This window comes from Hemicordylus capensis, chromosome 2 (genome assembly GCF_027244095.1).
Source record: "Hemicordylus capensis ecotype Gifberg chromosome 2, rHemCap1.1.pri, whole genome shotgun sequence".
NCBI classification, from domain to species: domain Eukaryota; kingdom Metazoa; phylum Chordata; class Lepidosauria; order Squamata; family Cordylidae; genus Hemicordylus; species Hemicordylus capensis.
In genome coordinates, this window is record NC_069658.1 from 198,538,499 (window position 1) to 198,566,019 (window position 27,521).

Below are 27,521 nucleotides of genomic sequence, written 5' to 3' on the forward strand. Positions count from 1 at the left end.
TTCAAGTCCCTATTTAGGTATCCAGTGTAAAAAAAGCTTTTCAAAAGACTGCTCTTATATCCCACTCCCCACCCTGCAAAGGCTTTTGCAAGATCTGTGTCAAAATGGGGGTGGAGCCCTTTTTGGATGAGGGGAACAAAAAACAATTCATTCCCATTGTGGGCATGGAGGACTATGGAAAATGTAGACCATGACGGCTTAATTTCAGAGGATTTTAGTTCCCCAAAACCATGAGCAATGGCTCCCTTGATGTGAGTGTTTGTGTATTCCTTATAAACACCTTTTGCCATAACCTTCTCTTGCTAAGCGCCAACTTGGGTTTTTGCACAATCCTGTCATTGTGTTGCCCCCTTTTTCTCCTCTGGATAAAATGGAAAATGTATGTAGCTTTTTCCACCTTGGAATAACTTTTAAAACCCCCACAAAAAACCAAGCTAGCAAGCCCAACTGAATGGCTTCTGTCCAAATTCAGATCCTTACTCTCCCCCCACCCCCCTGCTCTCAATTCCTCACAAAACCAATTTTTCCTCGCCTCCCCTTCTACTGGCCTCGGATCACTCCAGAGACACTGCAGACAGCAAAAGAAAGTTTAGGGGGTTAGGAATGTGGTGTGCTCAATGTTCCCTTAATACTGGTGGCTGCTAGGATTTTTTGGATAGGAGAACAAGCGCCGATGGCTCCAAATTACAAAGGCAAATTGAAATTAGGGGGTTATTATAACCAAGGAAGGGCTCAGTTGAGCAGGAAAGAGTTCCACGATGTCCTTGAAGAAATCATAACCCAGAGGAGCTGTGATGCACACACACACAAATTGGATGAATATGCATAAGTACATTATTTTCCTAATGTATTCCAGTGACCAAATCTGGTGTAGTCGCATAATACTTTTATTAGGACCAACTGGGGTGGGTGTGAGTGGGAGGGCAGGACTTGGAACCTCTTTGCAGGGAATTGGATTGTGGAGAAGAAGGGAATATTGGTAGACATGTGGAGACAAAGGAGAGGCAGGAGGAGGGGAACTGAATTGTACAGTTTTAATATGGAACAGATTGCCGTGACCCTTGCCACACAGCATCTGATCGAGAAAATTGCCGAGACCAGTAGACAGTGTGATTGGGCTTGGATCTGGAAGGTGTTGGTCCAAGTCCCTGCTTAGCCTGGGTGATCAAGCAACTGCTCAAGCCTCTTACTTGCCTAATCTACATCACAGCATTGTTGGGAGGCTCAAAAGCCTCAAGGTGGGGTGGGGGTGGAGGGGGAAGGATCAGGTACCTTTCTTTTGATCCTGTAACTAATGTTGGCGAGTATCCGATGCAGAGCCTTTTGGTTTGGGCACCACAACATCTTTACCTCCTGGGTGAGATCTTTCCATTTCTGCTTTAAGGCAAGTTGTTGAAACCTTTTTATTTAAAGAGGCATCTGGAATGTCATGGCTCTCGTTCTGCTGCTGCTCAGCTTTTTGTAGACTATAGACTATCCCCTGCTAACCTGGCAGAGGCACCTTTTAACATGGTAATTCTCTTTCTTTATCAGGAGAAGAGTACCTGGCCCTGTCCACCCCCCAACACAGTGCCTTCAGTGACTGTGGCTGGTGTCTATCTTGTGTTTCTTTTTAGATTGCGAGCTCTTTGGGGGACAGGGTTCCATCTTATTTATTTATTCTCTGTGTAAACCGCCCTGAGCCATTTTTGGAAGGGCGGTATAGAAATCGAATGAATGAATGAATAAACAAATAAAGGCTGGAATCAGCACAACACATCTATGGGCAGCTGCCAAGAGTCCAGTGCCCAAGGGGCCCCACTGCTAGCTCCCTGGGGGTGATTCGGACCAGCCAGAAACTGGTGGTTGATGGCTGCATAGGCCCCTTCCCATTTCCATGGTGGTGGATGCAGGTTTCTTTCATTCTTGACAGGCCCTCAGGCAGCAGGTCCTGCCACCGTGCCCCATGCCGTGTTGTAGTACTATGTGAGGCATTGTGGGGGAGGAACATGGGAGGTGGCAGCGGCCAGCAAGAATGCTGTTAATTGCCATGGCTGCTGGCCCACCAAGAACAAAAGAAACCAGTGTCTACCATCATGCTGAAGTCACCTTGTACAGAGCCGTGTCAAACCTGGAGCCAGCCCTGATTATATGGCCTGTGTCTTTGAAAATAAAAACACCTATTTTAATTGTACATCACTTTAGATACACTGCAGGAGAAACGCTGTCTGTAAATAAATAAGAAATAAATATTAGTTGCATTTTTTTAAAATCCCATCTCTCCTTCCAGGGAGCATACATGGTTCCCCCTATTTTATCAATAAAACAACCCTGCGAGGTAGGCTAGGCTAGGTTAGGCTGATAAAAAGTGACTGGCCCAGGTCATCCAGGGAGCTCTTATTTGAAACGGGGACTTTCTGGCCTAAATCCAATACTTGAGCCATGTCAAATGCAAAGGCTCTTGGCTATTTTTAATGCTCCTCTGCTTAGGAACTTGGGGCACCCCTGTTTTTAGAACAACATGCCCTTGTCCCTGAGCCATGCACACACTACACCCCCCCCCCATAAGCCAGTGTGCCATGAAGTTACTTTAAACCATATCTTTGGCAATGAATTGCTACAGTGATCTTTAGCAAACGTGGCTTCAAAGAATATCGGAAGAAACCCTGGCTACAAGGAATGGAGCCTCCATATTTAAAGTCAATTTACTTCAGATTGCAGCTGAGAGGGAAGGGCTTGCCTCAGGTGTCTTCATGGCAGAGGCACGATTTGAACAGGAGAAGTCCTGATTTGCAACACCATCTCTTAGTCATGACCATACACCACCAGATCTCATAGACTGCAATAACTGTTGGGCACAAATACAAGTATTGCTTTGTTTGTGAGCTTCCTGGGACTGATATAGGATCACTTATTTTTACTGCTTGCATCTTCCATTTCCTGTGGCATCACAAAAAGCGCCAGGGCTAGCAAGTAGGGTTTCATGCAGCCTCCTGTCTTCTCTTTTCCATTGATCTGCTGACCCCATCGAGGAGAAAATAAATGGACACTAGCAGATTCCTGATTAATGGTTTTGTGTGTGTGTGTTTTTGGCTTGGCTCTACAGTACTTGGGGTTCATTGGTGCTATAAACCTATTCCCCATCCCTTTTATACCAATTTAACTGTCATGGCTTCTCCTATAGAGTCCTGACACAGGGGCAGGCTTAGGGGTGGGCGGGCCAGGTGATTGTTGAGGGTGCCTATCTGGAGGGCCCCACAAGCTGAGCCTGGTGGCGGTGTGTTTTGAGTGTAATGCCTGCAGAGAACTAGGAAGGGGAAAGTAATATCTTTTACTTTTTATAAATAATAAAGAGTTATATCAAAGAACAGTGTTCCCTCTAATTTTTTGCATCTGTGTGCGGAATGAATTTTGTTCTGGGCGGCAGTATTGACTAGGCAGTGTGTACGCACTTGCATTCAGAATGGGGCCTTCCTGATTCAACCTGAGTGGGATCTAAAATTAACTGAGCGGACATCAAAAAACTTGTGAGCAGGCACATGTGTGCATGCCTTAGAGTGAACACCGGCAAAGACTATACGACGGCATCTAATGAGTAATTTACTGGAGTAATTTACTATGCTACTGTATACTTGTAAAGCTATATTGTTGTATGGGTCTGACTTTATTTTCTCTTTCATGCTGCTGTACTGGTCAAAAACTGTAATAAAGTTTATCTAACTTTTTATTCAAAGTTCTATAGGTTGTTTGGGCACTGATTACAAACATTAACGTCCATCCATTACCATGCATTGGAAGAAGAGCTGAAGAAATTCTTGCTCAGAGCACTATTTATCCTCCATTCAGCATCATTTTAGGACCATGTTCCCCACTCTTCTCTGATCTTTTAAACACATAATTAAAACTTTCTTTAAAAGTTATTGCAAGTAATGTGCAATAGCTAGATATATATCTACAGTGGTCCCTCTACTTACGAAATTAATCCGTTCCGAATGCACATTTGTAAGTCGAAAAATTCGTAAGTCGAAAAGCGGTTTCCCATAGGAATGCATTGGGAACGGATTAATGCGTTCCGGAGCCTAGAAAAAAGACCCAGACCCCCAGTAAGGCTTGCAAACTGCACAGGAACATTTCTTTTCAAGAATAAACAGGCAGTAAACAGGCAGGCAAGTCAAGGAAACCGCATGTAAAATTTGTAAGTCGAGGAAACCCCATCTAAAAATTTGTAAGTCGAGGAAACCCCATCTAAAAATTTGTAAGTCGAAAAAACCGCATCTAAAACCGGATCTAAAACTGCCGTTTGTAACTCGAAAAATACTTATGTCGAGTAGTTTGTAAGTCGAGGGACCACTGTATCTATCTATCTATCTATCTATCTATCTATCTATCTATCTATCTATCTATTTGTATATCACTTTTCAACCCCCCCCCCAAAAAAAAAGTTCTCAAAGCAGTTTACATACCAAAAGGTTTAAGAAAATTGTACTCTGTCCAAAAGGACACACATGAAGGAGACATCAACAAACATCCTGACTGAAACTGCATCCATGCAGCCCAAGGATGCACACCTGCAGTGGTAGCGTCCCTGCTTCCTAAGCACAGGTGCTTACACACAGGGGAATTCTCACCAATCTCCCTTTCCTCCAGAAGTGCTCTGAGCAATCTGCAGTTATATCCCTGAGGGCTGTGCAACCCTGAGGGGCGTAAACTGCATGTTGCTCAGAGGGCTTCCAGAGGAAAGAGAAATCAGTGAACATTCTCCCTCCTCAGCACAAGCATCGGTGCTTCAAAAGCACGGATGTTACTGCTCTGAGCATGCATTCTTTGACAGCACATGCACAGTCATCCGTTATGCCAGCCTGAATAGATTCAGGGGTGTACCTAGGGGAGAGGGGGCCCATGTTCGCCCCTTTCTCCGGTGGCCACTCAAGAGTGAGGGAGATAATGAAGAAAATAGGGAGGGATGGAGCTAGAGGGCCCTCAGGCACTGGGAGCCTGGTTTCTTTGAACCCATTCGCTCAATTACAGCTACGCCCCAGGGATAGTTACTCTCCCTCTGCTAAACAAGAGAGCCACCACTTTAAAAGGTTTTCCCTGTTAGCAGGGAATTAAATATTGAAATATGCTTTCATACAAATTAAAGAAAATGGGGGGAAAAATAATTAAAGCTGACACACTCAGATGAATGCTCCTTCTCTGACTACATGGCTGTGTCCAGTGGCGCTCTTATCCCTGGACTTCGGCCCCGAAGTCCAGGGCCTCCACACCCCTTGCGTCCCCCCAAATCCTCTTTAGTCTGTCCTCGGTGGTGTGGTCACTGCTGGCCCACACTGTGCTGGGCAGCTGAGTATGATTGTGACCTGTGCAGGGTGCTTTAGAGACAGAGGGGGGAGTGGAGAAAGAAATATGTGGGATGGGAATATGTTAAAAGCCTGGGGGGGGGGCTCCAAAGGTGATGGTGCTTAACTTGTAGCAGGAGGGGGGCCTCCAGCCAGGGGGTGGGCTCCAAAGGCCTTTAGGTCCAGGCTTCAAAATTACCTAAGTCAGGCCTGCTCAACTTCGGCCCTGCTGCAGATGTTGGCCTACAATTCCCATAATTCCTGGCTATTGGCTGCTGTGGCTGGGAATTATGGGAGTTGTAGTCCAAAAACAGCTGGGGGGGCCCTAAGTTGAGCAGGCCTGACCTAGGTGCATCTCTGGCTGTGTCACATCCACTAATGTAGAGGAAAGATAATGAGGCTATTCACACGCCCTTGCAAATTCAGGCTGAGGGAGGCCAGCCTGGTTTTGCATGCGCATGTGAACCGCTGGGATCGGGCCCAATCCCGGCGGAAACATGGCGGCAAACCCGCCTATGTAGCCATCTTTGAAAACAAGGTGAAGGGAGCGAGCACTCCCCTAGCCCTATTTTCTTGATTGTGTGGCAGCCGCAGAGGAGGAGCACTAGTCTTGTGGTAGCAAGCATGACTTGTCCCCATAGCTAAGCAGGGTCTACCCTGGTTGCATATGAATGGGAGACTTGATGTGTGAGCACCACAAGATATTCCCCTCAGGGGATGGAGCCGCTCTGGGAAGAGTAGAAGGTTTCAAGTTCCTTCCCTAGCTTCTACAAGATAGGGCTGAGAGACATTCCTGCCTGCAACCTTAGAGAAGCCGCTGCCAGTCTGTGTAGACAATTCTGAGCTAGATGGACCAAAGGTCTGACTCCGTATATGGCAGCTTCCTATGTTCTTACACTGTGGGGAGCCTGGGGAGGGGGAGGGGGATCCCCGCATGGTGCATCACCGAATTTCTGACACATCCTGGCCCCCTCCCCTCCCCTCTGCCTCAGCATGTGGGGAATCGTCTGGGTGCGCAGGAGCATGCCCAGCAACGCCAGGCCAGCTCGGTCTGCGGGGAAGGTATGTTTAACTCGCCTTCCCCACAGACTGCCTTCTATCCCTTCTCTGTAATAGTGAGATGAGGCTCAGTGTTTTTTGTGTATGTACATCCCACTATATCCCCCCGCCGCCCGCTGGGCAATGTGTGGAAAGCCAATTCAAACCACCTGTAGCTTACAGTGACAGCACAATAACTGGGTAGCACTAGGAGGTTCCCCCACATCTCGGGCTACTGTGCATGCTATTCAGCCAGCCAGGAACTAAATGGATCTGCCTTCTGTTTTGAGCCTATTTTCCTTAAGGAAAGTAAGTTTATGAGATCACCCAGCATTCTCTGTGTGTTTGTACATTTGTCTGTGTCTGTGTGTGTGTCCCTATCAACTTTGCAATGCCTGGACAAATATGAACCTAACTGGGTACAGATGTAGTGAAAATTAGGGACACCTCAGTGATGGTTTGTGATGATGTCATCCACCCAGATTCAAGATAGCGGACGCGTAAACATTTGATGCACAAGTGGGCTAACTTGTGAACCACTTAACTGATTTGAACCAAAGTTGCTGCAGCTGTAGGGACACATAGGGTTGCCTCAGTTAAGTAGTTGTAATGATGTCATCTATCCTGATTCAAAATGGCTGACACATGAACGTTTGAGGTGCATGTGGGCTAACTTGTGGACTGTCCAACTGATTTGAAACAATTTTGGTACATTTGTAGTGAGTGACACATAGGGGCACCTCAGTGGCGTAATTTGTGATGATGTTATCCACTCCAATTTATGGCAGACCCGTGAATGTTTGAAGCGCAAATGGGCTAACTTGTGAACCACTTAACTGATTTGAACCAAATTTGGAACAGTTGTAGGGACACCCCAATGGCATAGTTTGTTACCCACCTTGATTCAAGATGGTGGACACATGAACATTCATGGTGCAAGTGGACTAACTAGTGAACTGCCTAACTGATTTGAACCAAATTTGCTACAAGTGTAGGGACACTTGTCGTAGGCATAGTTTGTAATGATGTTATCCACCCTGATTCAAGATGGCGGACGCATGAATGGTTGAGGCACAAGTAAATGTAATAAATAAATAATAATAAATATAAGTGGTCTAACTTGTGGACTGCCGAACCGATTTGAACCAAATTTGTTACAGTTGTAGTGTAGTGGCACACAGGGACACCTCAATGGTGTAGTTTGTGATAACATAATCCACCCCAGTTCAAGTTGGTGGATGTGTGAATTTTTAAGGCTGGCTAACTTGTGGGGATTGCAATTATCTATTAAGATTATAGTGAAAGGAAAGTTGGCAGATTAGTTCTTACCAGAACAACTTGTTACAGGTTCACTACATGCTCCTATGTAGAAAAGCTAGACATCTGCAGTGCCAGTTCTTCAAGCCTCTCACACACCACTTCTTTTGGCTTCTCTTCTCACCCACATCCTGAGCGCAGGGTCCAGGTGCCCAATTTCTCTGAAAATCTTGCTCAGTTACAGTTCATCTTCACATACTGGTTTCAACCTTCTCCTTCTAGGATGTAAGAACATAAGAACAGCCCTGCTGGATCAGGCTCAAGGCCCATCTAGTCCAGCATTCTGTTTCACACAGTGGCCCACCAGATGCCGCTGGAAGCCACAGACAGGAGTTGAGGGCGTGCCCTCTCTCCTGCCATTACTCCCCTGCAACTGGTACTCAGAGGCACCCTGCCCTTGAAGCTGCAGGTGGCCCACAGCCCTCCGACTAGTAGCCATTGATAGACCTCTCCTCCATGAAGTCATCCAAACCCCTCTTAAAGCCATCCAGGTTGTTGGCTGTCACCACATCCTGTGGCAGAGTGTTCCACAAGTGGATCACGCGTTGTGTGAAAAAGTACTTCCGTTTGTTGGTCCTAGACCTCCTGGCAATCAATTTCATGGAGTGACCCCTGGTTCTAGTGTTGTGTGAGAGGGAAAAAAATCTCTCTTTCTCTCCACTTTCTCCACACCATGCATGATTTTATAGACCTCTATCATGTCTCCCCGCAGTCATCTTTTTTCTAAACTAAAAACCCCCAGGTGTTGTAGTCTTGCCTCGTAAGAAAGGTGCTCTAGGCCCCTGATCATCTTGGTTGCCCTCTTCTGTACCTTCTCCAGTTCAACAATGTCCTTTTTAAGATGTGGTGACCAGAATTGTATGCAGTACTCCAAGTGTGGTCGCACCATAGTTTTGTATAAGGGCATTATAATGTTAGCCATTTTATTTTCAATCCCCTTCCTAATGATCCCTAGCATGGAATTGGCCTTTTTCACAGCTGCCGCACATTGAGTCGACACTTTCAACGAGCTGTCCACCACGACCCCAAGAGCCTTCTCCTGGTCCGTCACCGACAGCTCGGATCCCATCAGCATATACTTGAAGTTGGGGTTTTTCATCCCAATGTGCATCACTTTACACTTGCTAACATTGAACCGTATTTGCCATTTTGTCACCCACTCCCCCAGTTTGGAGAGATCCTTTTGGAGCTGCTTCAATCCGTTTTGGATTTCACTACCCGGAAGAGTTTGGTATCATCTGCAAATTTGGCCACATCGCTGCTTTCCTCTGCTTCTAGATCATTTATGAATAAATTAAAAAGCACCGGTCCCAGTACAGATCTCTGGGGGACCCCACTTCTTACTTCCCTCCATTGTGAAAACTCTCCATTTCTACCTACCCTCTGTTTCCTGTCCTTCAACCAGTTACCAATCCACACGTGTACTTGTCCCCTTATCCCATGACTGATCAATTTTCTCAGGAGTCTTTGGTGAGGAACTTTGTCAAAGGTTTTTTGGAAGTCCAGGAAGACTATGTCAACTGGATGACCTTGATCCACACACTCGTTGACACTCTCAAAGAACTCCAAAAGGTTGGTGAGGCAAGATTTACCTTTGCGGAAGCCATGCTGACTCACTCCCAGCAGGGCCTGTTCTTCTAGGTGCTTTACAATTTTATCCTTGAAGATTCTTTCCATCAATTTGCCTGGAACGGACGTTAGACTAACTGGCCTGTAATTTCCTGGATCGCCCCTGGATCCCTTTTTGAAAATTGGTGTTACATTTGCTACTCTCCAGTCCTCTGATACAGAGCCCGATTTCAGGGATAAGTTAAATATTTTAGCAAGGAGGTCGGCAATTTCACATTTGAGTTCTTTGAGGATTCTTGGATGGATGCCATCCGGCCCTGGTGATTTGTTAGCTTTCAGTTTTTCCAGACAGCATCCCTTGTCACTTCTATCTGACTCAGCTCTCTAGCCTCCATCCCTAAAAAGCCTGGTTCAGGAGCAGGTATATGCTCAGTATCCTCTGCCGTGAACACAGATGCAAATAACTCATTCAGCTTCTCTGCAACCTCCATATCCTCCTTAATAATCCCTTTCATTCCCTCAATGTGGTTGATTATTTGGGGTTCTTACAGAAATTCTGTGTCAGGAGAGCACAACAGAACCAGAAATTTGGTTCAGCTGAAGGAAGGGCCAGAAAGGAGCACGGTGCAGGGAGGAATCTGGTAAGGTAAAGTGTGCCATCAAGTCGATTCTGGCTCCTGGTGCCCACAGAGCCCTGTGGTTTTCTTTGGTAGAATACAGGAGGGATTTACGCAGTATGAAATGATGCCTTTCAGCACCTTCTTATATCGCTGCTGCCCAATATAGTACCAGCGGGGATTCGAACCAGCAACCTACTGCTTGCTAGTCAAGCATTTCCCCACTGCACCTTTAGGTGGCTTAGGAATTTGCACTCATACATCTGTCTAAGCCTTTATTTTTGGTAGAGGAATTTGGTAGTCTACCAAAGTAAAGGCTTAGACAGATGTGTGAGTGCAAGGTGTCATTTTGAGGTTAGTGCGAGACAAATGCCAAAGTTCAGTCTGCTGCTTCTCTTGGGTCTTACCATTCTAGGCCTCGGCTTCTCCTTTCATTAAACCTAAGTTCTTCACAGGCAGAGACTCTCCCTCTCTGTGTGTGTGCGTGCATGTGCGCGCGCGCGCACACACACACACACCACTATTAAAAAGCACAGTGATGCAAAAAATCTTTGAGATGAGATGGCACCAGGCTGCAGAGAGCTATCATTTTAGTTGTTCCAAAGAATCTCCTTTTAAAAAATAAAATAAAATAAGCAGAGCTGGTTTCTTAGAAACGTGGCCCCTCCCCACACCACAGAAATATGGAGACATAAGCTCCTTTGCCCATGAGGGCTAGGAGCAATTAAGAAGCCTGACAGAACATATGGTTCTCCATGCTGGATGTATCCCAAAGAAGAAGGAGCCCCTTTAGAGTGACCTCCCGATGACCCCCACACTCCCATCCTCAGATGGGGCAATCCAAGGGCCAGGTTCCCTCCAATGGTGAGGGAATCGGATGCATGCCTGGAATTAAGCTGAACTCCGAATGGTGTGCTGGCCGAGGGAGGCGGGAGCTGCTGGGATGGGGCTTTACTGATGCCCCCCTATTTAAAAACACATTCCCTCCTCCCGCAACCCCCACCCTGCCCCCCACTTCACCCCTCCCCTGGAGGCAACTGTGCCCCGAGCTTGCTGGCAGGAGCCGGTACTGTTTTCTTTCAGTGGGTTTCTTTCCCGGTTTCCGTGTGCTTGGACACCTCGGCCTGACGGCGCGTTTATTTTTGGAACACGAGCTTCAAGAGAGGCCCTCACATATGGAAAAGTTTACGGAAATGAAGCCTTTAAGTTAGCTGCTCGCTTGAAATCTCGTGGCTTTAGCTGCTCAGGGCACTTGGCAGAACCCACGGCAGTGGGGAAGGAGGAGGAGGAGGAGGAGACGGGGGGCCCGCTGGAATGAGCCAGTGGCTTCGTCGTTTTAAAGGGGCCGAGCGCAGAGCATTGCCCCCAATGTCGGTGGGCAGATTGGGCTGAGGCAGGGAGCCCGGTAATCAGTTTTAATGACTCACAGAGCCTGGCTGGACCCCGACTGAGGACGCCACTGCGAGGAGGCTCCGTGATGTTCCAAAGGGGGTGTGTGCGCTTTGTGTGTCTGGGCTTCTCAGCTCCAGTGGGGCATTTCTTCCACCTCCCCCCGCCCGCTCCCCATAGGCGGCATTCTGTGCGAGGCAACTCACGCCTAGCCTGTGGTACTCCTTCTCAGAGCCCCCTCAAATTGGCCTCATACTGGGGTGGAACCACATCCCAGTGGGAGAAGAAAAATGAAAGACTGGAAAAAAGGGAAGCCGGGGGGGGGGGGAGGAGAACTAAGAAGGGAGCAGGGGCATGAAGCAGCAGAGGGGAAAGTGTGCGCGCGCGCGCGCGAGCGAGCGCTCATTAAAGAGGCAACGGGTATAGGGAGGGGAGAAGGTGAAGAGTGAGTGATGGGCGGGGGGTGGAGTAGGGGGTAGCTCCGAAAGAAAGCCAGAGACACGCAGTCGGCAGGAAAAAGCGCTGCCTGGGCTGTTGTAAATTAGGCCTGTGGTGTTGGGTTCCATGTGGAAGATGTGAGCTCACATTCTACCCCCAGGGTGGTACAGCCCCAGCCAAGCGCTGGCAGCAAGAACATAAGCTCCATTTATCTGGGAACCTGAAATGACTCTTGATTTAAATCATATGGTAAAAAGCACCCGAAGAAGGAGGAGGGGGAAAAAACTTGCCTGCTTTTGGAGAGGTTTCAAAAAGGAAAATACGCACACGCCCTCGTGCCGAGAAATGCTTAAAGGGCCAGCGTCTTCATTCCCAGTTTCCTAAGCAGGCTGGAACCAGGGGGCAAAAATGAAGTTCAGCAACTGAGTTCCCAAGCCATCAAAAGCTAGATCTGGGGACTTAATCTGAATTTCAGATTATGGCTGGCTCTGGAATAATGAAACCAGACTTTAAATTGCCTTGGGAAGGGTAGATTTCAGGCTAAAGAACTAGGAGAAGCATTAAAAGGGGGAGCAATAGCCTCCAAAGGGGTCTTCTCAGGGGTGCTATTAGCTGGCCACCTTGAGTGGGTGAGTGGGAAATCTGATTCTGTTCCTGGAGGAAAATGTCATGTCTGTCCTTATGACTGATTTACCAAGAGTTCTCCATGTTGTTGACTCCCCAGAATACAGAAGGGCCCCCCTCAAAAAGTACATTTTAAACTTTTGTGATATGAAGGCAACTCATTATTTTGGGAGTAAGTGGACAGAATTCAATTGGGTTGCAGTTTGCCAGATTCAGTGTGATTTTGTGTGTGCAGGGAGAGTGACTGAGCAGGAAGGGGAACTTGCACAGGCTACCACAGAAACTGAAAACCAAATAACAACAACAACAAAAAGATGGACCTTGCTTGATGCCTGGGCCTCTATAGTAACCAGGGGTGTAACTACTATTAGGCAAGGGGAGGTGGCTGCCTGGGGGGGGCACACCTCGAAAGTAGAAGTCCACCTTGGCCCCCAGGACATTTGTCCAGCTCTTTGGAGCCCTGGCATGCAACCCAGAGCTCAGTCCTGAAACTTTTCAAAGCCAGGGCTGATTCCTGAGAAGAAAGTAAATTATGAGCACCCCTGGTCATATACTAAGTGCATTTCTCTTATCATTAAAGAATCCAAACCTGCCTCACAAGTGTCTGGGATTTGGGAACAGGACTTCAAAGTCAGCCTGGTTTTCAGGGAGGCTTCAGCACCAGTGCCTTTTATTCTGGAAATTAAATCCTGTCCTTGTCCCTGTCCCTTTCTTTTGCAGGGTTAACCTTCTTACTGACTCTGTGTCTGTGCTCAGAAAAGCATCCTCACATGCAGAAATTAAGCAAATGAATTGTTTCTTGACATAGAAATAATGGGTAAGAAAAGCTCCATCTGCTAAATTTTTGCACAGGAGCAAGACTGATTAAAAAGAAAAGAAAAAAGATTGCCAGCTGCCTTATTTAACTTGCAGTAGCCCTTTCCTTAATAAATGTGTTCCCAAAATGTCTTTGGACCAAAGGTTCCTTCAGAACTTTAAGAGATCTCTTGAGCTCCTTCTTCTCACCCTCAAAGAGGGGGTGGTCCGGTCTTTAATTCCCAGTGCATTGCACTCCATGTACTCAATCAGGATCTGCTCATAACTTCTGCCATCTCACAACCTGATCCACCCATATGCTTTCTTCAAGGCCTGCAGGACGCCTTTTTTTTCAAGGTGTTGCACAAAGACCAGGCAACTGAGTTTCTTTCTTCCCAGTGTTCCCTCTCACTATTTATTTCCCATGCTTTCTTTAAGCCAAACTACACATTATGTTAAATGCATCATTTGCTCTGTGTGTGTGTGGTTTTTCCCCTCTCTTCTCTTTCTTCAAAGACATAAATAGCAGCCCTGAGAAGGCCTTATCAGGATCATGGGGCGCAGAGTATTTGCAAACCTTTCCCCTCATGCTGTGATCCCATTAAAATGGTTTCCCTGTTGTCCTGAAGCAGATAGCAGTGTTGGGATGGTGATGGTGAGGGGGCTGCAGGATGAGAGGAAAAGATTAAGATGTGTGCTGCAGTGCAGCCCCAGTCCTGACCACTACTTCCCCTACAGCTGCTATTTTAATTTTAGAAAATGCACTTAGAAGCAGGCTTGGACTGGCCCACAGGGCAATAGGGCATACTTTCGGTGCGCCCCACCCACAGGGCGCCCCTGTGCTGCGACTCCCACCCTTAAGTACCCGTTCTGCTCAAAATCCAGCCCCCTCCCCACATACATTCCACCAACCTCTCAGTGCCCCCAGTCTGGCCCTGCATAGAAGTCCAAATAATGTATCTAACTTACTAGACTTGTTTACTTTAAATAGTCATTTGGATCTAGGTTTAATGTGGGTTACCAGCATTAGTGTGATTGTGTGATCCCATGCACAAGCTATAAACCACCTTGGCATGGGTTCACATAATCATTTCAATGTTGGTAGCTCACATTAAACCTAGATTCAAACGATTGTGTGAACAAGCCTGATATGTTGTTTGGCCTTCAAGGGATTGGTTTTCTTTGCTTTGGGAAGCCCTTGTTCTGGGAAATCACACATGTATTTCACTTTAATGATCACTTGGGGAACACTACCTCTTCCAGTTAATGTGCATTACCAGCATTCACAAATTATGATTTCCCCACTTTTAATATAATTACATGCCCTCTGACTAGTGGAGAAGATGCTCCTCCACTTGCCTACCCTGGATGCTGACCTGTGCTGCTCTGCAACAAGACTCAAATGATACCGTGACATGGTGCCCCATAGTGAAGCTCTTCTCATGATCAGTGAGAAGAGCTTCTGTTGGATCTGTGGGGAGAGCGGGTGTAGCCCGCTCTCCCCACTGATGATCATGCCTGCAGCCCTGGGCGGCTGGATCAGCCACCCACACAACTACTGGCTCTGCCATGGAGCTGGTGGGGGCTGCAGGGATTGGGGGCCACACGGCCCCCGGAAGTCCCAGGATGCCCCGCATGAGTGTGCTGGGCATTTTGAGGGGACCCCTGAGACCAAGAGGCTGCCTGCACAACTGCGGCACACAAGCAAAAAAATGAGGCTAACGAAGCGCTCACTCTGTTAACCTCATTTAAGGGGAGGGGGAATTAGGCGGGCTAGCCACCTTGGAACCACCAGACTCACCCACAAGCCTGGTGGTCCCCTCGATCAGTAGAAAGAGGGCTAGGCACCCTTAGCCTGCTTTCTACTGATCGTGGGAATAGCTTCAGTGTGTGACCCCTCCACTTTTGCATTACCTACCTACCCACCCCACTGTCTTTTCTTTCACCATCACTCTTCTCTGGTCTACTGTGAAACTGACAAAGCTCGTGAAGATTGGCTGATAAAAACTTTAGAATATGCAGAAATGGCAAAACTTACAACACTGATCAGAGACCAAAGTTTAGAACATTTCAAGGAAGACTGGAAACCTTTTTTGGTTTACTTAAAGAATTATTTTCCTACTATGGATCTTACAGCAGGATTTGAAATTTGAAATGCAGGTTGGGCAGATTAATGGTGGTGGAAGGTTTAAATTTGTGTTTTTCTTTTTAAATTAATATTACAATAAGGGTAAAACTTATAGTTGGTATCACGAAGAGAGGTGCGCGGGAAGTCAACTTGTAATTGTGTTTATCATTATTGTTATGGTTATTATTATTGTTAAAAGTTAATAAAAAAATTGGGGGGAAAAAGAAACTGACAAAGCTCGTCAGTTTTACCAAATAGCCCATGTGTGGACTCTGGTGAAATTTGGAAGGTTGCAGAAATCCTCATTAAATTCACTAGCTTTATTGTTTTATTTATTTATCAAATTTGTAGACCACCCCAAAGCTCTGTCTCTGGGTGGTTTCAACTTGTTCTTTCAAATGGACATGCATATGGGCACAATGGCGATACTCACAAAATCCGTTTCTTCCAACCTTGTCAGTTTCATGAGGTGGGTGGCAATGAAGGAAGCAGCCATGTAGCAGATCCCCAAGGTCATGAAAAGGACAGAGAAATTGGGTAGGGGAGCTATGTGGTGCCTGTTAACAGGGATCAAAGTAATGCTCCTGTACAAGGAGGGAAGATTAAATGTGAAGAAGCCATTCCCAGATGCGTACAGCTCTATGGAAAAAATAGTGGGTGGAGGACTAAAAATGTGCTTCAGGTAGAACACAGGTGACACAGACATCACAGGAGAATGGAAATATTGTTAAAATTCCATCAAGAATATTTCAAACTGCATCTCCCTCTTCCCTGCCCCCCCCCTCACACACATACACACACGTTCACCAACAGTGTGAGAGGCTCAAACGTGCTCTGGGTGGCACATGTGAAATCAGTATAAAGCAAGAGTGACATTGCTTGTAGATGATCACTAGAGGGGATCAGAGTGCCACAGTCTTCTGACTGGCATGTCAGATGTACAGTGGAAATTTGTGGGGCAGACCAACTTACTCTGCTGCACTTGGAAGCAGACTGCCAGCTCTGTCTTCCTACCATTTGAGCATCTTCTCTGTGCCCTGGTAATGTTCCTTCTCTTCTGACAGTTTCCTTCCAAATGTTATGAAGTGATCATTTCTTCACTTGGTGTTTTCTATGCAGTGTCATTTGGCGTTATTCGGAAAAGGAAGGCTCTGGCCTGAAAGTTGCTAGATTAGTTCACCAGGGATTGACTTTGGGGGGAGATTTCCACATTGCAAACTGTTTTGGGGGTGCTCCAACACATGTCAGGGTATTGTCTCACCTCATCTTGGAAAATCTATTTGACCAAAAAAGCCTTAGGCCCTTGCAAGAACCCAGGAGGACCTCTTAAATGTCCTTCTACACTTCCTAGCAATTGGAAAAGAGAGGCAACGTTTCTCTGATGCATTAGCTTATTCTCCTGCAGTTCCTGAAGCTGTTTCCCCAACTTCTGTCTCGCTCAGTAGTGCTTGATGGCAATAGGGAAAGAGGACATTCTTAGATACAGATAGAGCAATAGATGCTACTTATGCTAACTTTGTGCTTCTTGTCTCCCATTCAGGACTGTGCAACAGAGAGGGAAAGGTGAGGGAACATACCTTTCCTCCGAGGCTGCAAATCTGTATGGACCACAGCCATGGAACCATCTCTTTGGAGCAGTGACAGCACAACCCAGATCTGCTAAGGGGAACCCTGACTCTCTGAAGCCAGTTTCCCGGTGCCCCCAGCCATGGCAGGAAACAAGGAGAGAGGCTGCACTGGCGGAACCCCCTTGGCTCATGTGAATGGCTTCCCACCTGCTGTATACCCCTTCCCTTTCCCCAATCCCCACTTCGAGGTGCTCACCAATGGAGGCTACTTCCGAAGCTACCCTACTGACCTGCCAAAGGAAATGGCATCACTGTGTGAGTTTCCCAGGAGCAAAGGGATGGCTGGTGGGGCGGGGTGGGATGGAAGGATGGGGTTTGACACCGGATTGAAATGGATGCCATGTTGACCTGAGAAGCTGTAGCAGTCGAAACTTTTCCCCGCACTTGGGGCTAACCTGGGACACTTCTAGTTAGGCTCCTAGTAGGGCCACACACTACTTTGCATTTGCAGCCATGTGCGGAACTGCATCGTTACTTCCACGCTGCAATAAATATTGTGTGTTTCTGAGATATGGTAGACTGTTTCTGTTGTGATCTGTTGTATCTGAGCATATGCCTCAAAGAAGATGGAACGGTAGCACCAAGAGCAATCCACAATTGTGGTCATTGTGCCATTGTACTGCTGTTCCAAGAAAGAAAGAGGGTCAGATTTGCTGTGTTAATATGACGATTTAAGTGTGGAGAAAATACAAATGGCCGTTAGATGGTTGATGACACCATGTGTGCCCCGTGAAAAGAGTGAGCGAACAAAGGGTGATGATCCCAAACTAAACACCTGATTTTTGAAGTGTCCTTGATTTTGGGTGCTGCGGGACTAAAATGTGGTGAGTAGGAGGAGCTCAGGATGACTCCTTCTGATAACCATTTCGGCCACATCAAGGCACCATTATGTGCTGATTGATTTCTATCTTGGGTAATGGAATGGCTTGGTTGAAGTGGCGTAGCCATCACTGAGCGAGGGTACACAATGTACCTGGGCTGCAGGTGCCCAGGGGCCATACTTGGTGCCTCCCCTGGCCCTCTAGGGTGTTTGCTTCCACCTTCACGGCCCGCCACCAGTGCCACTGGACTGCACTGGCCTCAACTCCATGCTGGCACAGCCCCAGTCCTAGCCAGTACAGGTGGCCCCTTTGAGCAGGCCTGTTCTCGCTGGCAGTTGCGGCCAATGCAGCCTGGCGGGCAGGCAGGTGGTGAGCAATAGGGGTGGGGGTGCGTGGGGGGCGAGTGAAAGGAGGGCGCTCTTTGGATTTTGCCCCTGGGCCTCCTCCAGCCTTACTACACAACTGCTTGGTTGCCAACCCTAGCAATCCTTTTAGGCGGCACAGGGATTCACTGGCTGACTTTATGGCACTGTGCTGGTAGGTAAAGTGTCCCTACCAGGTATGGCCCTGGAATCCGCCAGATAAGAGTGTTGGGCCTGAATATGAGAGTTCTGAGTTCAAACCCCATCTCCATTGTTATCTGACTAGGAATTTCTCTAGAGTCGAAACCTTATGTGCAAAATGGGTAAAGCCATTGTAAGGATAAAGGGAACAATAACTCTGCCGTACTTTGCACCCTAAGGGTGTTTTGAAAGTCGGAGCAGCCCTTCTGTGAGGTGAGGTGAGGTGAGGCGGTTGTCTCAGGCAGCAGATTATTGGGAGTGCCAGCGATATGCCCTCCTGTCCATTGCATCTAAAAAAGGGAAAGAGGGTGAGGAAGGTGTGTGCAGGGGGCAGGCAGCATTTGTTCTTGAGCCACCGCTGTTTAGAAGCGATTATATAATGACTGAGCTTGGTAGTGAAGGGTTTTGTGCAAATGGATTCTTCTCTTGACCCCTGCTCCCGTGCCATGCTTTATTCAATACCAGCCTTGGGTTAGGTGAGCTACAGATTACTGAAACCTCGTGGTTCAGACAGTCTCTATGCTAAACAAAGGCAATCCATATGAATATGGGGAAGTTCACCATGGATTGACTTTTTGGGGAGCTTTCCACGTGGCAAACTGTTTTGGGGGTGATCCAATACATGTCAAGGTATTGGCTCACGTGGGTTGACCAAAAAGGTTACTATTCCCTGAGGTCTGAATATGTTGAGTAATTGACTGGATTGCCCATGCTTTGAACTGAATAGTGCTCGGAAGCTAACAGCAGCCAGTGCCAATCACAAAGCGAAGGTTTTATGTCCTTTTGTCCCAACAAAAAAGGGACAAGCTAATTTTTCATTAGCTACAGCTTCTTAACAGTCTTCAAGGGCAGTCTCTATATAGAATCTGGTTGCAGTAGTCCATCCTTGAGTATACTAAACTATTAATTGCCAGGTTTCTGACAATCAATCAGGGAGTATGACTTAGAAATAGGTGGGCCTTGCAGGAGCAACATTTTATTTTATTTTTTCTTAAAAATGTATTCTGCCTTTCTCACCAAATAGCCCAAGGCAGCTAACAACAGAACAGCAAAAAAAGAAAGAAAGAAAAGAAAAAGAAAGAAAAGAAATGAAAAGTAAGAAAGAAAGAAAGAAAGAAAGAAAGAAAGAAAGAAAGAAAGAAAGAGAAAAAAAACCCCAAATCACAAACCCTTAATGAAATTGTACAAAATTAGCCCAAATAACAAAATTAACCAAAGACAGGCAGTAAAATAAAATAGCCACACTTAAACCCCATAAACCCCATAATATAATATATACTCACCAATCAGTACATCAACCACCCTCCAAAAGTGCAACTAGGTTTTAACATTGTGCCTGAAGGACTGCAGAGAAGGACTTTATGGGGAGGATACTCCACAAAGTTGGTACCACCACCAAAAGGGCCCTGCTCCTTGTGGATACCCACCATACCCCAGAAGGCAAGGGTGCCAAGACTAAGGCCTCAGATGATGACTTGAACATACAGGAAGGCACATATGATATGAGTGAAGATGTAATCCCTAAGATACTCAAGTCCCAAACCGGTTTTTAGCTACAAATACATAGTCAATGCATATTGTACAAGGATGGGCTAAGGTGCTCCCAATGAACAGTCCCTGCTATCAGTCTGGCTGCTGTACTGAGTTAGAACTGAACTGAGGTCTGAACATTGGCCTGTGTGTGAAGGCAAAGACTTTTGAGTTCAGAATTTTTACCAGGTTGACCCTCTAGGGACCTGGATATTGAACACATATCAGTTTGCACAGCCATTGTTTAAGTGGAAATGCTGCCACATAGAGGCATTCCCAAGACCATATGATCACATCGAAACTGTGGGGAAAGTGCATTGTTGTTTACCATAGCACTGGAAAAATGCCATGGGAGCATGGGAATTTATGAGTGAGTGAGAGAGCATTCAGGAGAGTGTGCCACTATATGGATGTGCAGGGAAATTTTTACTGTGGGTGTAGTAAAGTGACTTAATTTGAAGCTATGCCTTTCACAAAGCTATTCTTGGAAGTTCCTGTCCTAAGGTACAGCTGTGTGTGGCCCTAGCCTTTTAGAGGATCTTGCATCACCTTTCAGGGATTGCATGTTCTAATTTTACTGAGGGGTTCAGGCTCCAGAAGAAATGGATCTATGGCTTTATTGTGGAGGGACTCCAAGTGGCGCCTCTGTGCACCGCGCATTGGTCTCATGATGGAACACTTAAACCTATAAACAAACTACAGCATGGGGCCACCCATAGCATGCAGAAGGACCCAGGTTCAATCCCCAGCATCTCCACATAGGCCTGAGAAAAAACCCTGCCTGCAGCCCTGGAGAGCCACTGCCAGTCAGAGTAGACACTACTGATCTGGACCAATGGTCTGACTCAGTAGACGTCAGCTTCCCATGTTTTTAACCTGTGTGCAAGAGCTGCTAGTGCCCAGGGCTTGCTGGGTGTCAGTCTAACTGGCTCCTAATGGGTCCTCTACTCTGTTCTCCACACTCTGGGGCATGTTGCGACCGCTCTGCCCCTTCCCGCTCCAGGGTGTGCCCAGGCTCTGTGCCAGACCTCCAGGCTCTGCTTGGCTCAGCTCCTCCCGCCTGCCAACGCAAGGACTATAACCCTGCATGCTTTCTCAGGTGCGGGTTCCAACACGCCAGCTCCGCGTCCCCACGCTGAAGGGCTGTCAGTCATCCGGGCCTCCAGCTTACTGCCTGTCTGTGCTTCAGGGCTGTGTGCGAGTAACCCTGCATGTGCCTGTGCCCTTCTCTCAACAGGGCTAGCTGGAGGGAAGTGGTGCCCACCAAGGCATTTGCAGGAATTGTGTGCCCTCCCTTCCCTTTGCTTTCTGGACTCTGTGCCAGTCTAGATACCTCCACAGCATTCTGAAGCCTCCATCCTAGGATGTCCTCCCCCTCTTGTACATGTTTCTCTGTTTGCTGACCGGAGTCTTCAGTTGCTTCAGCTCTGCCAACAACTGTCCTTTCCACTGCCCACGTGCTATCATTGCCAACCCTTTGTGTGTGCTCCCCCGCCCCACCGAGGGCACCCCCTGAGTTGATGTGACTTGAGCCAGGCTTTGTTTCAGTTCTTTTCCATTACACTTCCTTGGAGTGCCCTCTTTAAAGCTGTTTCTGTCAGTGCTGCTCTTAAGGGCTGTTTCACAGGTAAGGCATAAATCAAGTTTGTTTTTAAATTGGCTCCTAGTGTGAATCTAAAAACCCCACAGGTGGCAGTGTACTTCTTTTTTCTCTTCGAATTCCTCCTGCATTCCTCCTGCATTAATGACATTCGAGTGTTATAAGAAGGGCGCAAAAGTACTTTTTCAGTTGCAATCCTATGCACACTTACTTGTTCACGGCTGGCTGACGTCCAGACTAAAGGACTCATGAGTAGTCCCATTAAAATTAATGGGACAGGTTATTCGTTTCAGTAGGATTACTCATGAGTAATTAAGTCTTACTGCTGGCCCTTGCGTTCCCTACAGTAGCCCAGGACAATAATTGGCTGTTGTATTCTTCACCAGTTGAAATTTCTGAACCCCCTTCAAGGAAAGCCCTGTCTGTCTGTCTGACTTGACTGATTTATACCCCATCTCTCAACCCTGTGGTCCGCAAGGTAGCTTATAATGGACTTCAGCAACCTAGTGAGAGTTAAGCCAATAGCTGGCATACCTGCTGATGGTTTTCTATCCCCAAAGAGCTCAGAACCTAGAAAGAGAGAAACTAGCCATAGCCATTGGAAGGGATGCTATGGAGGGATGAATAAGGGCAGTTGTGACTGAGCCCCCAGCTGAGCAGTTGCCCTTTAAAAGGCACCTCTTTGCCCCATTAGCAGCAGCAACTAGCCCATGATGGCCTCCAGACCTCTGCCCAAGTTTACTGCCTCTGTGCCTGGATCTGAGGAGAACTAAAAACCAAAGATGAGTGTCATCAGCATGCCGATGAGGCTGTGCTATGGAACACTAGTTGATCTCAGCAACTGCTGCATATATATATAGGAGACAGAACTAAGCCCTTGGTACACCACTGAATAATTTCCCATGGGGCAGAGATACTTCAGACAGAGAAGAATGGAACAACTGTGGCCCACCAAACTCCCAACCAACACAATAGCAAGCCATTGTTTGTGGTTGGTGGCATCAGTGGTTTAGTTCCATGTCACTTTCATGCAATTGATACCCATTTGGGAACCACTGCACTTGGGTACCACACTGTGAGTTTCCATGGAAACTTGCAGAAACCTTAAATCAGGCATTTGCAAATACCCACCATTTTGATGGATGGTTGGTAGGTGGAAGAAGGGTCTGTCTATTGTAGGGACACCTAGCGGTGGAGGTCACCATGTGTGGAATCTCGGAGGGCGGGGGCGGTTCCTGCAGGATGAGGCTGATACGGTAGACACATATAGCTCGCTCGCTCTCTGTGGGTGTGTGTATTTTTTTCTGCAGGTGGACACGTGTGTGTGTGTTTGTGTGTAGGGTGTGTGTGTCTCCTTGTATGTGTACAGTAAAATATTACATTTGTTTGGAGAAATTCAGAGCAGAATTTCGAGGATAGAGAGTATCAAAGATGAGGCATATAGGCAAAAGGCCGAGGAAATGGTAGTCTAAAGAGAGGGAAATAATAGTGGGGTTTTGTTGACAGTTAAAAATATTTTGCAAGGGTGTCAGAAAGGAGGCAGAACACTTAAATGTAATTGCCTGTTAAGTCAGGGAAGTTTATGAGTGGACCATGATGGCTCCTCCTGTCAACCAGGGAGAGGACAAGAAGAATGGATGTAGACTACAGGAATGCAGAATTCCTGGCTAACCATCAGAGCAGTTCTGATGTGAAAAGCTGCTGAAGGGAGGGTGTGGCATCCCATTTCTTGAACCTGTGCTTGAAAACTTCTGGCAGGTATCTGTCATAAATTAGCCCCATGGTATTTGGAAGAACTACAGGAGCTGAAGCACTGGGGTAGACTACTAGAGAGCAAGTGGAGGAAGAATTGGCGTGAATCTCGCATCAAAGTGCACATTTTAAGATCTATGCTCTGGCAGTGCGGGCAGCAAAGTAGTGGTTCTTTTCTGCCCACAGTACTTGCATAAATTCATGTCCAGTGGAGTTGTTTAGGGCTGTGAGGGGGTTAGTATGTGCCCCCTCCCCCTTGAATTTGAACTTGGAACCATCAGTCACTTGCTGTGACGTCTTCAATGTCTTTTTTGCAGATAAAATATCTCATATTCGGCTAAGATTCCACAGTTATTGCAAGGTCTACTGTGGAGATGTTCAGCAACTCCTCTTATAGGATTAGATTGGATCACTTTCAATTTGTGACTCCTGATGATGTGGACAAACTGCTTTGGACTGTACATCCTACAACCAACTTGGCTTATTTCAAATGGTACTTGTATTATCAGAGAGGGTCTTATAAATATTATAAATGTTTCTCTGAGGAAGGGCAGGGAGCCTCCATGTCAAAGAGGCTATTATTAGACCTTATTTGAAGAAACCCGCATTGGATCCCTAAGAGTTAGCTAATTGCAAACCCATTTCTAATATTCCATGGTTGAGCAAGGTGATTGAGCGGGTGGTGGCCTCCCAGCTCCAGGCAGTTTTTGATGATACAGATTATCTAGATCAATTTCAAACCAGCTTCCAAGCAGGTTATGGGGTTGAGACTGGCTTGGTCAGCCTGACTGATGATCTCCAATTTGCTGTCAACAGAGAGAGTGTGACTCTGCTGATCCTTCTGGATTTCTCAGTGGCTTTCGATACCATTGACCATAGTATCCTTCTGGGTTGCCCAAGGGATGTGGGATTGGGTGTCACTGTTTTACAGTTACTCTGTTCCTGCCTCTCTTGTAGATTGCAGATGGTGTGGAATTCCACAAGGCTCCACATTGCCCCCAGTGCTCTTTGACATCTACATGAAACTGCTGGGAGAGATCATCAGGTGGTTTGGTGCAGGGTGTTATCAATATGCTGATGACACCCAGATCTACTTCTCTATGCCGACCTCATCAGGAAATGGCATAAGTTCTCTAAATGCCTGCCTGGAGGTGGTAATGGGCTGGATGAAGTATAACAAACTGGAATTCAAACAAGATAGAGGTACTGACTGTGCGGGGGTCAAGACCCAAGAGATGGTTTAGATCTGCCTGTTCTGGATGGGGTTACACTCCCCTCAAAAGAAAAGTACATAGCTTGGGATTGATCCTGGATCCAAAACACTTTCTGGTCGTCAAGCTGAGGCTGTGGCCAAGAACACCTTTTATCAGCTTCAGCTGATACATCAGCCACACCCATTTCTGGAAGTAAATTACCTTGAAACAGTGGTGCATGTGCTGGTAACTTCCAGGCTCCACTGCTGTAATGCACTCAACTTGGGGATGACTTTGTATATGGCCCAGAAACTACAACTGGTACAGAATGCAGAAACCAGACTGGTCTCTGGGACAACCTGAAGGAACCATATAACACCAATTTTAAAATAACTGCACTGGCTGCTGATAGCTTTCTGAGCGAAATACAAAATGCTGGTTAATACCTATAAAGCCCTCAACAGCTTGGGCCCAGGATACTTAAGAGAGCATCTTGTTTGTCATGAATCCAGCTGCCTATTAAGATAATCTGCCAAGGTCCTGTTAAGACTACAACTAGCTCATTTGGTGGCGACTCAGGAGCGAGCCTCTCTGTGGCTGCCTTGGGGCTTTGGAATATGCTCCCTGCCAAAATAAGAGGCTCTCCATCTCTTATTGCTTTTAGAAAGACCCTCAAGACACACCTATGTTCTCAGGCTTTTAACTGAAATTAATTTAAACTGTTTGATTGTTTTTATCTCATAAAATTGTTCTGACATTTTTATTCCGTGACATTGTTTTAATTGTTTTTACTCTGCTTTTCTATTTGTTGTTTTAAATTGTGTACACCGCCTAGAGATACACCTATCAGGCAGAATATAAATATGACAGAAAGCGAGAGAGAGCGCGCGCCAGAGAACCTCCTGTCTTAGTGCAGGGCATGGAGTAGACCAGAAGGTCCATTTAGTGCAGGGATTCTCAAACTTGGGTCCTCAGGTGTTATTGGACTTCAACTCCCATAATCCCCAGCCTCAGTGGCCTTTGGTTGGGGATTATGGGAGTTGAAGTCCAATAACACCTGAGGACCCAAGTTTGAGAATCACTGATTTAGTGTCTACTTTTTTTGTTCTGCTCTTGTGCCTATTCTGTAGGTCTGCAACCTTCTGTACCTATCTATCTGTGTGAGCCCACGGAATCATAGCCGTCTCCCTCTAGTGGATGTTGTTGGAGCAACTTAGCTGTCCTATATTGACACCATCTGAAAGCCTATGTGACTCTGCCCTGCTTAGCCTGCTGCAGTGTATCTTGGGTGACCAGATTCAAAGGAAGAGAGGGCTCCAGGCTCCTCTGCCTTTAGCAGTGATGAAAAAAGAAGCTGATTATAGCTTTTCTCACATGTCAGGCTGCACCTGACCAGATTCCCTCTCCTATACCTTTACAAGTCATATAGGAGTTCTGGTTCTCCTTGAGCCTAAGTACTGCCATGGCTGAAATGACCCGCAACAAATATTACCTGCCCCAGCCTTAAAATTCTTGTCTGGGTGATTCTCCTTGCTCCTGATCCATGAATTTTATTTTATTTTATTTTTTGTGGTGGGGGGAGGATGCTTTATCCTGCACTTGTCTGAGTGCAGACAAGAGGCAAAGTGAGACGGTCGTCAGGTGGCAGATTATGGAGTGCCTGCAGGGTCGCAAGATGCCCCCTGCTGCCGCCATCAGAGCAGCTCTTCCGTATCAATCTGGCCATTGCAAGCTCTTCAAGGAGTGCCTTTCCTCACACTTCTTGCAAAGCTTGCTAGGAGCACAAGGAGAGAAGAGGAGGCTGCTGGCAGCTGTCCCTCCTTTCTGCCTCCCATGCCACATTGAATGCTTGCAAGGGTTGTTTTCAAAAGAGGCTGGTCCCACCAGGGCTGTGAGGCAAAGCAGCATTTTGCACCTTAACTCAGGTACCACCGTACCTTGGGCCACCCCTGACTGTGTGGACTGCTGGAGAGGGAGAGCTTAGGGTTGTAAGTTACGGCCTGGAGATCTACATTGTATCTTTACATTTTCTGATGCAAGAACAGGTGAGGGTTTCTACCTGTTCTTCACCACAGCAGAAACCCTGCTTGTTATAGCAGGTGTTGGGGTGATAGAGTGTGTGGGAGAAACCCGGGTGGCCTTGTCTCCCAATGCATCAGGGAATGTGGAAGTATAATGTAGTTTTCGGGGTTTCAGCCTGCCTATTGTATGCTCTCTTCCTTCTCTGCCGTCCATACAGTTGTCAGAGGAAAGTGCAGGAACAGTAAGGACAGGGCAAGGGCAGCTGTCTGGGTGGCTTCTTGAGTGTCGCAGAGGAAAAGCAATCTTTTTTGCCCAGGACACTTCCAGGCCTCCCAGTATCCAACTTCAGTACCAGATGAGACACATGGCCCAAGTCTTCCGGGTCAGGATAGCATGAGCCCAAAGTGCTGCACAAAGTCCAGCGACTGCATTAGTCAATTTCAAATCTTGTGCAGAACTGGCTTTCAGCAGTTGTGCATTATACCCAGGGCTTTGTATGTTCTGCTATTGTGCCATACAAGTGAGGATTTACGCTACAAATAGCATCCAGAGAATCTCAGTTTTTCATACGTACATTAAAAACACTGTAGCACCTACAGCTGCAAAGATAGGTATCCTCGTGTGGGAAAAGACTAGTACAATCTCAGATACTGGAGGGGAGGGAACAGGATTTCCAGAGGTTGTGCAAAGACACATCAGTGCCCTACATGGATTATTGCTCCTCTCCATGACTATTAGAAGCAGACTAAATTATGCAAAATATGCAAACCTGTAGCTTGTGTGTGCGTGTGTGTGTGTGTGTGCGCGCATATGTTATATAAGTTGCAGAATCCATCTTTTCTTGGTTCTGAATTTGGGTTACTTTGGAACTGATTTTTCTCCTTCTTCTTTTACTGCAGTTGATAAGGGCAAGCCGATCATCCTCCTGAGTCCTGTTTCTCCACCAGCTAGTCTTCTGCTCTTTCTGCTCAACTTAGCTCTAACCATTCTCTTTGCTTAAACCCACTTATCATCCATGGGCCACAGCACAACACCCCCTTCTTTGCATTCATGGCCTTTTCACAGTTGGAGGGTTGGCGGCAGGGGAGGAGGAGAATGAAATAACGGCCCTGTCATTACAAGGGGCAGTGTAAGGAAGGGAGGTGGGTTAGGGTTAGGGTTAGGGTTAGGGTTGGGGGG

At 46.9% G+C, this 27,521-nt stretch overlaps 1 protein-coding gene across 42 annotated transcripts in view; it reads left to right on the top strand.

Moving 5' to 3' along the window:
* Nucleotides 1-27,521, top strand: part of RARG (retinoic acid receptor gamma) — a 328,355-nt gene that overhangs the window by 216,467 nt on the left and 84,367 nt on the right. For 26 of the 42 annotated variants that reach the window (XM_053294818.1, XM_053294838.1, XM_053294820.1 and 23 more), the window contains one exon: nt 16,774-17,116. In XM_053294818.1, the coding sequence (XP_053150793.1) occupies nt 16,942-17,116 (175 nt within the window). In that variant the 5' untranslated portion in view covers nt 16,774-16,941. The other 16 variants (XM_053294829.1, XM_053294835.1, XM_053294840.1 and 13 more) reach the window with 16 other exon arrangements.